Here is a 13,595-nt window from a genome sequence, read left to right on the forward strand (position 1 = left end):
CAAAAACACATCACACAATCACCCAATGAGTTAAAAATAATAAATTTATTTATTTATTAATTTTTTATTTATTTTTTATTTATTATTTAATTTTTTTATAAAATTAAAAATTAATATTAACTTATTATTATTATTATTATTATTATTATTATTATTATTATTATTATTATTATTATTATTAGAAAATGAGATTATTATTATTATTAATTTTAATAATAACAATTAATTTTAGTTATGGTGTATTAACACCTAAAAATTTAGCAGGTGAAGCAAGTGAATTTGGTTCATTTAATATTCCAAATCCAATGGATGTAGCACAAAGTAGTGATAGTTCATTATTTGGTATTTCAATGACACAAAGCCAATTGAAAAATTCATTTGAATGGTCAGGAGTTGTACCAGTTGATTCAGAAGAAGAATTTACATTAACATTCTTTTCAAGTTTTCCATTAAGTGAATTTAAAGTTGAAGCATCACCAAAAACTTCATTATCATCTTCCAAATCAGAATCAGAACATAAATCAAAATTCTATAAGGTGATTAAATCAATATATCAAACACCAACCGTTACCAATGGTTCATTTGGTATTGATGGTGCAACAACTCCATCATTTAGTTTAACATGGGATAAACCAGTTGTTGGAGATTGGAATGTTGTAATCACAGCCTCATCATCATTAAGAAAGAATGAAAAATTCCAAAAGATGGTAGAAGATTCAACACCTCAATTGTTAATGTTGGTTCAAAATCCAAGTGATACTCATATCTACTCTTATGTATCATCATACAATAATTTATTCACAGGTCAAAAAGTATCAGTTTTAGCAATGCTCCACAAGAAGTCAGAATTCATTAAAAAGTCTTCTGCCAATCGTCCACTCAATTGGAAACCATCACCAATTTTATTATCAGATGTTTCAGCAGAGATGATTTTAGGTTTACCAGATGGTTCAAAAGAAACTATCCCAATGTTTGATGATGGTCTTCATGATGATGAACAAGCAAATGATGGTCTTTTCGGTGGTTACATCAATGTAAGTGAATTGGGTAATTATGACCTTCAAGTAGTTTACAAAGGTTCTCAAAATGGTAATGGTGTAATTCGTTCAAATCAACATCTCATTCCAATAACTTCTCAATATTTAGAATTAACTGGTGAAGTTCAATCAGTTCAAGATGGTGATGCAAATTTAAATATCTATTTCATTGTCAATAGTCCAAACCAAACCACTGTTGATCAAACACCAGTACATGTTTATTCAGAAGTTTATGGTACTGATGATGATGGTAAAAAAGTTGCAATTGCTTGGGTTGCCGGTGTTACATCAGCTCAACCAATTCAAGGTTCAACCACTACTTTTGCACTCTCTGCAGTTCTTAATGAACGTTGGATCGCCAAAGTTGGTGCAACCGCTCCATTCTTTGTAAAGAATGTTCAAGTCTCTGATTTGGATACTTTTATTCCACTTTCAAATACAACATCAACATCAAATGTTAAAATGGTTGGTGAATATAAAGATGTTCGTACAATTGTTCATTCTCCACCACTTCATGAAATCACCAAAGAAATGAGAGATGGTAAAATGCCAAAAGAATTGGCTGATCGTATTGGTAAATCAACTGGTAATGGTAAATTAATTCTTACACATGGTTATTGTAGTGAAGGTGTTTGGCCAATTGAGGATTTTGAAAATTCTGTAGAGTTCCAAGATTTTAATCAAAATCGTGGTAATGATGAATTTGCTCAAATACTTGCCAATTTCGGTAGCCAATATACCGATGGTTTTTCACTTGTTGCTCATAGTCAAGGTGGTAACGCTGCTCTTCACCTCGTAACATTCTATTTCAGTGGACTTGATCTTTCTCAAAAACTTGAAGGTCGTGTCATTCAATCAATGGGTACTCCATACCAAGGTACTGCTCTCGCTGGTACTTGGGCTTCTATTGGTAGTGCTGTAGGTGTTGGTTGTTCTGCAAATGATGATCTCACTGTTGATGGTGCCGCTTTATGGTTAAAATCAATTCCAGCAGATAAAAGAGCTTTAGTTTATTATACAACTACTCAATATAGTACTGGTTCTTTAATTAATTAGTAAGTTTAACTTTTTTAAAAAAAAAAAAAAAATTTTAATAATTAATATTAACAATTTATTTTATTAATTTTTTTCCTTTAAACAGTTGTAATTTGGCTTCCAATGCAGTCTTAGAATGGCCAAATGATGGTGTTGTTGATAATGAGGTTTGTATTTTATTTACTTTAAACTATAAATTTATAACGAATATATTTTAAATATTAACATTTTATACTCTCACCAAATTTTTATTAAATAATAATTAATTAATTAATAGCATACTCCACTCGAAGGTGGTGTATATTTAAATAACTTTAAAGACTGGTGTCACTCTGATGGTATGCACTCACCACAACAAACTACAAATACTGAATATAACAAAGAAATGAGTTCCAACTCTGTTTGGTAAACTACTTTGTATTATTTTTTTTTCTCTACAATAATTGTAATAAAATCGATTTATATTAAATTTATTGTCACTTTATAATTAAAAAAAAAAAAAAAAAAAAAAAAAAACAATAAAATTAAATAATTGTCTGTATTTATAAAAATATTATTTCGCGAATAAATAAATAATTTTTTTTTTTTAAAAATTAAAATTTGGGACGAAAAATGTTATTATTTAAATTCTACTCATTTAATAATTTTTTATAATTTATTTAAAATTATAAACTCCATTATCGAGAAATAAAAAAATAATATTATTCTATTTGGAATTCAATTTAAAATAGTGATAGCTATTTTTTTTTCCTATTTAAATCAAAAAATTGGATAAAGATTTAACAACACAGTAAAAAAAAAAAAAAAAAATTGAATTTTTTGTAGTTCGCAGGTGTTTTTTTGGGGGTGAATTTCATTGTTAATTATTTATTATTAAATTTAATTTTTAATTTTTTTTGTAGTTTGTAGGTGTTTTTTTGGGGGTGAATTTCATTATTAATTATTTATTATTAAATTTAATTTTTAATTTTTTTTTTGCTAATTTCAACTTTTTTTTTTTTTTTTTTTTTTTTCATTATTATTTTTTTTTTTCTGCTTTCAAATATATTCTATAAATCTAAAAATGACAGTTGTAACAGTATTTGGTTCAACAGGTTCACAAGTAAGTTTTAATTCTTTTTTTTTATTTTTATTTTTATTTTTAATTTATTAATATATATATATATATTTTTTTTATAAAAAAAAAAGGGAGGTTCAGTTGCAAGAGCATTACTTAAAGATGGATTTAAAGTTCGAGCATTAACAAGAAATCCAGAATCAGAAAATGCTAAAAAGCTTCAAAAAGAGGGTGCTGAAATTGTTAAATGTGACGATGCCGATCCAAAAGAAGTCATTGAAAAAGCATTAAAAGGAAGTGATTCAGTATTTTGCGTTACCAATTTCTGGGCTTATTTCGGCAAGGAATTAGAGTATGGTTTAAACATTGCACACGCAGCATTGGCAGCAGGCGTTAAACATTTTGTATTCAGTGGTTTGGCACCATGTAATAAGATTTCAGGAGGAAGATACAATGTACCACACTTTGATTTGAAGCATAAAATTGAAGAGGAGCTAAGAAAAATGTCTAAAGAAAATCCAAGTTTTGTAACTTCCTTTGTTTACGCTCCATTTTATATGCAAAATTTTAAAACTTTCTTTGCACCAAAACGTACTGTCAACGAAGCCACTCAAGAAGTCACATATGTATTGGGCATGCCATTGAATCCTAAAATGTTGCCATTGGATATGGGCGATATTAATGATATCGGTTCAATCGTTGCTGTAATGATGAAAGATCCAACTAAATACTCTGGTAAAATCATTCCATTCTCAGGTGACTGTTTACATGGTGAAAAGATCGCTGAAATTATGTCAAAAGTAACTGGTAAGAAAGTTGTTTACAATTTCATTGAACCAAAAGATTTTGCTCAATTCGATTTCCCAGGTGCTGGTGAAATGGCTGAAATGTTTTCTTATTACAATGAATTTGGTGCATTTGATAAATTAGATAAAACTGAAGCTTCAAAAATTACAAAATTAACAAATCTTGAAGAATTTTTGAAAAAAACTAATTTTCAACTTGAATAGTTAAATATGCCATATTTATTTTAAACTTATTTTAATATACAAATAAATAATTAAAATAAATAATTTAAAGTTTTTGGTAAAAAAAAGTAATGTTATAATTTTTTTTTTTAATGTTGTTTTTTTTTTTTTTTTTTTTTTTTTTTATAAAATTTAATTACAACCACATTGAGTTGGTTGACCACCTCCATTCATTGATCCATTTCCACCGACACTAACTCCGATATTTGCATTTGGTGCACCACCACCACCCAAAACACCATCTAATAAACCACCAAGTAAACCTTTACTTCGTCCTAAAACATCTCCCAATAAACCAGAACTTGAGCTTCCTCCACATGAAATACTATTTGATGCAGCACTAACAGTTGAAAGGGAACCAGTAGTTCATTGCTTTGGGTTTGATAATGTAATTATTGATGCTTTTTTAATAATTTAAATATTTAGTACTTGATTTATAAAATAAAAAAATTAATATAATATAAAAACCTTACCAATGATTGTCATTTTTAATTTTTATTTTTTAAATAATATTTTGATTTATAAAATAAAATATAATTTTTTTTTTTTCTTTTATACCTTTTTTTTTTTTTTGAAAAAAAAAAAAAAAAAAAAAAAAAAAGATTAATTGAATAGAGTAAACAAAATAATTTAAAAAATGGAACCATTTATAAATTAAATACCAACAGGTTTATAATTATTTAGTTAACCATGAAATTATTGTATTTTTATCTGGAAAAAACTTTTAAAACAATTATTATTACTTTTTTTTATTAAAATACAACACACCCACAAAAACTTGTAAAAAATAAATTTTAATTTATATAAAAAAAAAAATGTTGAAGATAATTTTAAGATTTATACTATTTTATTACAGATTTGGTTGGATATTTTGAATTAAGTGATAGTTTAAAATTATTTTTTTTATATTTAAAGATGAGATAATTTGTTTAATATATGGTTATTGTTATTCGAAAATTATTGTTGGTTTAAAAAACAATAACATTGAAATTATAACAAAAACAAAGTGTTATGGATTAATAAAGTATTTAATTTAAAAGATCTTTTTTTTTTATAAATGGTATTCAAAATTAAAATTAATTTAATTTACAGTTAGATTTTTTTTTTTTTTTTTTTTTTTTTTTTCTTCTTTTGATTTTAATAAAAATTTGATGATGAGATGATAATAAATTTCTCTTTATTAGGATAATTCTTTGATGATCATTCTCAAAACAGATGCCCAAAATACAGTTTTTATTTTCATCATTAAATCAACAAAGTTATCCATAATACGATCTTTAATAAGGCGATAAAACTTATTCATTTATTATTATAAAAATCACTACACTACTATTTTATTGTTGTTGTTGTTGTAATGCTTTCAATTGATGAAAAGACTATTGATAAACGAGTTTGTAATTGTTGTTGAAATATTACACCACAAACTATCACTGAATTATCAACAAAGGATGTTGGTGATGGTGCACTACTATATTCATTTCATTTTTGGCATATGAATTAATTTTTTTTATCTTTTTTGGTTTTGTTTATTATTTGGAGAACCTGAACGACAAAATCCCTATATTATTATTATTATTATTATTTATTTGTTTATTAATTTAAAACAATTGATTGTTTTTTTTTTAAAAAACATATTTTTATATTTTTATTATAAATCATATAAAGAAAATAATTTATTTTAAATTTCAAAGAGATAAAGAGGGTGTTTGTGTGAAATAATTTATATTTTTCAAACTCCAACACCAATTTTTTTTTTTAAAAACTATTTTCCCAATTATTAAAAATTACTTAATTTGTTTAAATTAATTTTCTTTTCCAAATGACAAATATTTGAATTATTTTAATAATTATTTTTTTTATTTTAATTTATTTTAAAGAAGAGATTAAATTATAAATTCTCATTTTTAAAGAATTATGTGAAAACATTAATTTGAATATAAAAAAAAATAAAATTTTTTTTTTTTATATATTATTTTATAAAATATTAAAAAAAAGAAATATATAAATAATAAAATGACCATTACTTGTAATTATTTCTATATTTTTTATTTATTTTAAATTTATTAGTTTAAAACATATTAAAATATTTTTATTTTTAAAATAATTATTTAGATTCAATTGTTAATTTTTTAAACCAAAAGGCTAGTGGATCTAATGGCGAAATTTCATCAAACATTGTTAGATTATCAAACTTTGGTAAAATTTCTGTTGCTGGTGGACATTGGAATAATGGAGGCCACTAGAATCATTGGAACAAAGGAGGAAATCATTGGTAAAAACTATAATTTATATTTTTTTGTTTTTAAAAAAAAATTTTATTTGTTTTTAATTATCCAAAACTATATTTAATTTTGTTATTTTTTTTTTTTTTTTTTTTTTTTTTTGTCGATTTATTTTAATAGTTACATATTTATTTTTGTTATTTTTTTATTTTTGTTTTTTTAAAACAATCACATATTTATTTAATATTTTAATTTTTTTTAAAATAAAAAAAAAAAAATTTGGAATCCAAAAACCGACAATCAGATGCCTTGTATTTAAGTAAATAAATAAAAAAAAAATATAAAAACAAAAACCCCGATATTCTTAGTTTTTCGAAAAAAAAAAAAAAAATAAAAAAATAAAAAAAAAACAAAAAAAAAAAAGATTTTTTTCGAAGGTTTTTTTGGATATTTTATGTCACCCAAAAATAAGTGTCAGAAAGTGTTTAATTTGATTTGTTTTTTTTTTTTTTTTTTTTTTTTTCTGAATTTATTTGCTCATCAAAAATAAAATTTTAAAAAAATGATCACATTAAAAAAAAAAAAAATTATACAACTTAATATTATTTAAATTTTTCAAAACAAAGACATGACAATTGATTGGGACTCAATTCTTAGCTATAACACAATCAAAGTGGTTCGTATAAGAGACCGACGGCTTGGGTAATTTTTTAAATTTTAAAAGAGTTAATTCATTTTTATAAATTAAAATCTAATAAAAAAAAAAAAAATTTTAAAAAAAAAAAAAAAATAGAATTTTACATTTATGTTTTTTAATAGTAATTGTATTATATGTTGTTGTTTATTCGGCGATTATTAAAAAAGGTTATGTTACAACTGAAGAACCTGTTGGCTCAATTAGAACTTCATTATTGGCTCCAGATGAATTAAAATCAAATCAAGCATATTGTAAAAATAATACAGAACCATATCCATATGAAAAATTAGATTGTGTTTATTATGATGAGAAATTAGCTCTCTTTCCCATTGGTGATGATGTTGGATTTACGGCTTCCACTAGGATGAGAATTTCAGATCAAACCGTAAATTGTAGTTTAATGAATCCATCTTGTAAATTTTATACCAATACATCAATGAATGTTTATTTAGCAGATATTGAAAGTTTTACAGTTTTAATTGATCATACAATGTATGCACCATCTTCTCAAATTCAATTTAATGGTGATGATTTAAGTGGATATGTTTTAGATCAAAATGGTAATGAAATTCAATTAAATGAATCTGTAAATACAATTGGTGTTCAAGGTAAACCTGATATTTTACAACTTGGAAAATTATTAGAATTTGCTGGTGTTGATTTAGATGGACCTTGTAAGTTTTTTTTTAAAGAAAAAAATAATAATAATAATAAAATTATTTATTTATTTATTTATTTTAATGTATTATATATAATAATAGCGTTAGTAAATTCAAGTAATTCAATTAGATATGATGGATGTGTTTTATTTGTATTTATTGAATATTCAAATACATTTTCATATGATTTAAAAAAGATTAAATATGTTTATTCAATTAAAAAAGTTGATGATACTGCTTATGATGTACCAGAAGTTATTATTTTAAATAATGAAAATTCAAGATTATATTATAAACGTCATGCAATTAGATTAATTTTCATTCAAACTGGTGTAATTGGTTCATTCAATTTTCAATCATTACTTTTAACATTAGTTAGTGGTCTTGGTTTATTAACTGTATCAACTTTAATTGTTGATCAATTGGCAATTAGATTTTTACCACAAAGAAAATCTTATAGTTCACTTAAATTCCAAACAACTGAAAGTTTTAGAATGAAAAAAAAAATTGTAAATGATGATGGTGAAGATAAACTTTATCATAATATTGAAGCTCTATAAATAATAATAATAACAATAAAATGGGAGAAATTTTTACCCTTTTTTAATGAAATTTTTACCCTTTTTAAAGATTAAAATTTTGATTTAATTGTTTATTTTTTAAGATTTGTTTATTTTTTAATTTTAGAATTATTGATTTTTTTTTTTTTATATTTATTAATAATTGAGTTTTTTTTTTTTTATAATGAACCTTAAATTAATTTAAAAAAAAAACCAATAATTTAAAAATAAAAAAGGGGGTGAATAATGTGTTGTAATTTGTAGATTTGTCACAATTAAAAGTGAAATATTTGTGTAAAAATGAATTTTGTTTGTTCAATTAATAATTGGACTGAAAAACGACTATCATAATATTGTTATTTTTTTTTTTTTTTTTTTTTTTTTTAAAAATAAATCTAAAAATAAAAATTTAGTTTCAGGGCCTTTATTAAGAATATATTTTAATAGTACCCTTTTACCATTTTCTTATTTTGAATATTTCCAGATTTGGAAATTTTCTTTTTGGCTATTGGATTTTACTAGTATAATTGAAAGTAAACCATTTCTATTTGATTAAATTACTTTATAAAAAAAGAATATTAAAGTTAGATTATAATTGTTATTTATTTATTTATTATTTATTTATTTATTTATTTATTTATTTATTTATTTTTCTAATCACTTTACCTTTCTTTTTTTTATTTTATGCTATCTATCAACTTTTTTCTAAACCTTTTTAATTGTTAGAGTTAGATTTATTTTCTATTTGTTAATTTTCTTACATTTGTATTAATGATAATTTTTTTTTTTTTTTTTCAAAAAAGTTTCTATTTATACTCCATCAATTTTCAATTTTTATAATTATTTGAAATTAAAAAAAGGAAATTTTACTATTTTACTAGATAATATAATATAATATATGAATCAATACCAATCAAATGATAGAGAAAGGAAAGATTTATCTATGCACTATATCATAAAGAAAGATTGATCATCATAATATATAAATATTATTTCTATACAAATAAAATGAAAACTCTACTCAAATGTCAGAGAAAGGAAAGATTTATCTATGCACTATGGCATTTTGAAAAGAGGATGATATCATAAATAAAAAATTAGAATCCAAAAAACTAAAAATAAATTAAAAAAACTAAAAATAAAATTATAAGGTTTAATAAAATATATATATTATTTTTTTTTTTTTTTCTTTAATTTTTTTTTTTTTTTAAGTAGGGTATTTTATATCTTTTTTTTTGCAAAAGAAAAAAAAAAAAAAATTGATTTTTTAATAACGTCATCAAGGCGTAATTTCACAATTTTTTTTTATTTTGAAAATCAAAGAGAATTAAAATACCTTTTAAAAAAAAATTCTTTTTTACAAAAAATCAAGATATTTTGTAAAACTGTTTTTTTTTTTATTTTTTTTTTTTTTTTGTTAAAAAAAAGTGAAAAATTCTGAAAGTCTCTTCATCACTAAACTTATCATTGATTACTTTGACAAACAAGCAAATGTTATAAGTAATAAATAAATAAAAACTTATATATATAAATAAAATTAATAATAAAAATGTTAGATTGGGGTTTGTAATCTTTTTTTTTATTTTTTTATTTTTTTATTTTTTTTTTTTAAGTCTGTTTATTAATATAAGTTTCAAAAAAAAAAATGAATAAAGTAATTAATTTTGTTTTTTTTTTTATTATTATTATTATTTCTTAAGATTCTATTCTAGCCTATAACACAATCAAAGTGGTTCGAATAAGAGATAGGCGTCTTGGGTAACTTTTAAATTTTAAAAAAAGTATTAATTTTTATAAATTAAAATCTAATCCTTTTTTTTTTTTTTTTTTTTTTTTTTTTTTTTTTTTTAGAATCCTTCATTTAATTTTTATGATTGCAATTATTTCATATGTTGTAATATATTCAGCAATTATTAAAAAAGGATATCTTTCAATAGAAGAACCTGTTGGTTCTATTAGGACCTCATTATGGAGTGTATGGTATCATTTATTAAAATAATTTCAATAATTATAAAATGATGTTAATATTTTTTTTTTATTATTATTATTATTATTATTATTAAAAAGCCAAATCAATTTAATGGTAATGAATCATATTGTAAAAATAATGCAAAACCATATCCATATGAAAAATTAGATTGTGTTTATTATGATGACGCTTTAGCTCTCTATCCTATTGGTGATGATGTTGGCTTTACGGCGTCCACTAGGATTGAAATTTCAGATCAAAAGGCAAACTGTAGTTTAATGAATCCATCTTGTAAATTTAAAACCTTTAACTATAGTAATGTTTATTTAGCAGATATTGAAAGTTTTACAGTTTTAATTGATCATACAATGTATGCACCATCTTCTCAAATTCAATTTAATGGTGGTGATTTAAGTGGATATGTTTTAGATCAAAATGGTAATGAAATTCAATTAAATGAATCTGTAAATGTAATTGGTGTTGAAGGTAAACCTGATGTACTTGAAATTAGTAAACTTTTAGAATTTGCTGGTGTTAATTTAGATGATCCATGTAAGTTTTTTTTTTTTTTTTTTTTTTTTTCTCAAAAATTATTAAATTTAAAAAAATAATTAATAATAATAATTATATTATAGCATTGACAAATTCAAGTAATCCAATTAGATATGATGGATGTGTTTTATTTGTATTTATTGAATATTCAAATACATTTTCATATGATTTGAATAAAATTAAATATGTTTATTCAATTAAATTAGTTGATGATACAATTTATAATATACCAGAAGTAGTAATATTAGATGATGTAAATTCAAGATTATATTATAAACGTCATGCAATTAGATTAATTTTCATTCAAACTGGTGTAATTGGTTCATTCAATTTTCAATCATTACTTTTAACATTAGTTAGTGGTCTTGGTTTATTAACTGTATCAACTTTAATTGTTGATCAATTGGCAATTAGATTTTTACCACAAAGAAAATCTTATAGTTCACTTAAATTCCAAACAACTGAAAGTTTTAAAATGAAAAAAAAAATTGTAAATGATGATGGTGAAGATAAACTTTATCATAACATTGAAGCTCTATAAATAATAATATTAATAATAATACTTTTAATTTTAACTTTTTTCCAAATAATTCTTGTGTTTTATAAATTTTTAATATTTAAATAAACTATTTTTTTATGTAATTCTAAAATAGTTAAATCTTTTTTTTTTTTTTTTTTTTTTTTTTTTTTTTTTTTTTTTTTTTTATTCACACCAGATTCTAAATAGTTTAATTTTTTTTTTTTTTTTTTTTTTTGGATGGTAATGGTCATTCTTTCACCTTGTCATTTTGTTTTTTCCTCTCAAATATCAAATTTTGGATTTTATAAATATATTTTTTATTATAAAATATGTGCAGGGTAATATCTTTTTTTTTTTTGTTTTTGTTTTTGTTTTTTTTTTTTTTTTTTTTTTTTTTTTTTTTAAAAAAACTAAATTCGTCAAACATAATATGGATGGGGATACTATAATTTTTTTTGTTAAATTATTAGTTATTATAACTGTTGTTAAATATTTAATAGCCGTATTACTATTAAAGAGTTTAAAGAAGAACTTATGATTAAATTTTTAAACTTATAATTATCAATCACTTGGTCATTAATTTTGTAGGTTGTATTGATATTTTTTTTTTTTTTTTTTTTTTTTTTAAAAAAATTCATAACCCACGTTTTAACTTTATATTTTTTAATTAGCTATTAGATTTAGTAGTGCACTATACTCAATAAAATAATTTAAGATAAATAAAGGTTGTTTTTTTTAAAAAATAAAATAATAAAAGGGTTGGTGAGAGGAGAGAGGACTTGGCTTCTAATGATTGCGTTTAGCTGAGGGGTTTTTGGTAGTGTCGATTTCACTTTGTCTCATACTGATTCAATTTTTTTAGGATTCAATCATTCAGTGATGGCTTCACTTATATGTGATTAGTGATTTATCGACAGGAAGTTTGTATACATGGTTAGTATACTATTTTTTAATTTTTGTTTTTCTTTTGTCGAGTTTTTTTTTTTATTTTTTTATTTTATTCGGTGGACGTGTTTTTTTAATGAGAGGATGATTGATTCTATTTCATATCATATCCAGACTCTGTGTTTATATTATTAACGGTGACACGCTCGTCTTTTGTCACTGTCTAATATACTATTCATATTAGACACATTTAAGGTTGATAATATTTTTAACCAACGTCCACCACAAACCCCCTCCGCTATCAAAGATCATTGTTTGGTAAGTCTTAATATTTTTAATCGATGTATAACTAATACTTTTATGCACTGTACACACCATTCCTTTGTAAACTTCTCTCGCCACCCAATTTAATACTACTATTATAATCATTAATTAATTGTTTTTTTTTTAAACTTCAAATTTTATGGGAATCAAATGGAAATAGAATTTTAATTAAATCCTATCTTTTTTTAAAGTTTGAGAAAATTTTGTTAATCTTTTTTTTTTTTTTTATTTTATTTATTTTTTTCTCAACACCCATTCTTTGAAATATCATCTTATCAAATTTTTCACCCATTTTTTTTTTTTTTTTCCTTTCACAATTTTTAAAAAAAAAAAAAAAAAAAAAAATGAAAGTATTATTTTTCACAACATATGAATAAATAGGAGAAAGAAAAAAAAGAAAAAAAATAAAAAAAATAAAAAAAAATAAAAAAGTCAATAAAAAAAAAATAAAAAAAAAAAATAAATCAAACAAATGATTATTTTCAAATAAATTATTTTATTTGTTTTTTGATTTTCATCACGCAATAGATATTTTTTTATTTTTTTTTTTTTTATTTTTTTTTTTTTATTTTATTTTTTTTTATTTTTTTAATATTTTCATTTTTTTTTGATCAAAATGGACTTTTTTTTTTTTTTTTTTTTTTTTATATAATATTAATCGACCGTTTGTTTTGATTTTTTAAATCTTCAAAAATGTCTTTCACCACTGTCATCCAAAGTGTTGCCCTTTCAATCGGTCTTGGTATTTTACTTAGATATGCAGCCCGTTTCGTTTTATTCTTATATGCCTACTTTGTTAGATCACCAATCAATATTAATAAATATGGTAGTTGGGTTGGTAAGTTTTATTTATATAAAAAAATAAATAAATAAAAAAAAAAAAAATACTAATTAATTGAAATTCAAATTTAAATAAATAATTAGTTGTAACTGGTGCAACTGATGGTATTGGTAAGGCTTATTGCCATGAATTTGCTAAAAAAAAATTAAATGTTGTTTTAGTTAGTAGAAGTTTAGATAAATTAAAAGAAGTAGCTTCAGAAATTGGTA

At 22.1% G+C, this 13,595-nt stretch overlaps 7 protein-coding genes and 1 pseudogene across 7 annotated transcripts in view; 6 read left to right on the forward strand and 2 right to left on the reverse strand.

The window, feature by feature from the left end:
- Positions 1-185: 185 nt before the first annotated feature.
- cmfA (conditioned medium factor) lies at positions 186-2,481 on the forward strand (the record flags this gene model as incomplete). The annotated part of the gene is made up of 3 exons (XM_638733.1): positions 186-2,092; positions 2,179-2,239; positions 2,350-2,481. The coding sequence occupies 3 exons, from the start codon at positions 186-188 to the stop codon at positions 2,479-2,481; spliced, it is 2,100 nt and encodes a 699-aa protein (XP_643825.1).
- A 654-nt stretch (positions 2,482-3,135) lies between these two features.
- On the forward strand, positions 3,136-4,139 carry DDB_G0275053 (hypothetical protein; the record flags this gene model as incomplete). The annotated part of the gene is made up of 2 exons (XM_638734.1): positions 3,136-3,174; positions 3,261-4,139. The coding sequence occupies 2 exons, from the start codon at positions 3,136-3,138 to the stop codon at positions 4,137-4,139; spliced, it is 918 nt and encodes a 305-aa protein (XP_643826.1).
- A 150-nt stretch (positions 4,140-4,289) lies between these two features.
- DDB_G0275051 lies at positions 4,290-4,589 on the reverse strand (annotated as a pseudogene; the record flags this gene model as incomplete).
- A 748-nt stretch (positions 4,590-5,337) lies between these two features.
- DDB_G0275193 (hypothetical protein) lies at positions 5,338-5,460 on the reverse strand (the record flags this gene model as incomplete). Its single annotated transcript, XM_638736.1, has 1 exon — positions 5,338-5,460. The coding sequence occupies one exon, from the start codon at positions 5,458-5,460 to the stop codon at positions 5,338-5,340; it is 123 nt and encodes a 40-aa protein (XP_643828.1).
- Positions 5,461-6,170: 710 nt separating this feature from the next.
- DDB_G0275291 (hypothetical protein) lies at positions 6,171-6,400 on the forward strand (the record flags this gene model as incomplete). The annotated part of the gene is made up of 2 exons (XM_638737.1): positions 6,171-6,183; positions 6,270-6,400. The coding sequence occupies 2 exons, from the start codon at positions 6,171-6,173 to the stop codon at positions 6,398-6,400; spliced, it is 144 nt and encodes a 47-aa protein (XP_643829.1).
- Positions 6,401-7,007: 607 nt separating this feature from the next.
- On the forward strand, positions 7,008-8,295 carry p2xB (hypothetical protein; the record flags this gene model as incomplete). The annotated part of the gene is made up of 3 exons (XM_638738.2): positions 7,008-7,081; positions 7,173-7,750; positions 7,838-8,295. The coding sequence occupies 3 exons, from the start codon at positions 7,008-7,010 to the stop codon at positions 8,293-8,295; spliced, it is 1,110 nt and encodes a 369-aa protein (XP_643830.2).
- Positions 8,296-9,844: 1,549 nt separating this feature from the next.
- p2xC (hypothetical protein) lies at positions 9,845-11,357 on the forward strand (the record flags this gene model as incomplete). Its single annotated transcript, XM_638739.1, has 5 exons — positions 9,845-9,857; positions 9,996-10,053; positions 10,147-10,270; positions 10,363-10,816; positions 10,900-11,357. The coding sequence occupies 5 exons, from the start codon at positions 9,845-9,847 to the stop codon at positions 11,355-11,357; spliced, it is 1,107 nt and encodes a 368-aa protein (XP_643831.1).
- A 1,881-nt stretch (positions 11,358-13,238) lies between these two features.
- DDB_G0275049 (short-chain dehydrogenase/reductase family protein) overlaps positions 13,239-13,595 on the forward strand; it is a gene marked incomplete at both ends in the record, with an annotated part of 1,085 nt that continues 728 nt past the window's right edge. The window contains 2 exons of the mRNA XM_638740.1: positions 13,239-13,383; positions 13,470-13,592. Coding sequence (XP_643832.1) covers positions 13,239-13,383; positions 13,470-13,592 — 268 coding nt within the window. The remainder of the gene's footprint in view (positions 13,384-13,469; positions 13,593-13,595) is intronic.

Source organism: Dictyostelium discoideum, assembly GCF_000004695.1.
Source record: "Dictyostelium discoideum AX4 chromosome 2 chromosome, whole genome shotgun sequence".
Taxonomy (NCBI): Eukaryota; Evosea; class Eumycetozoa; order Dictyosteliales; family Dictyosteliaceae; genus Dictyostelium; species Dictyostelium discoideum.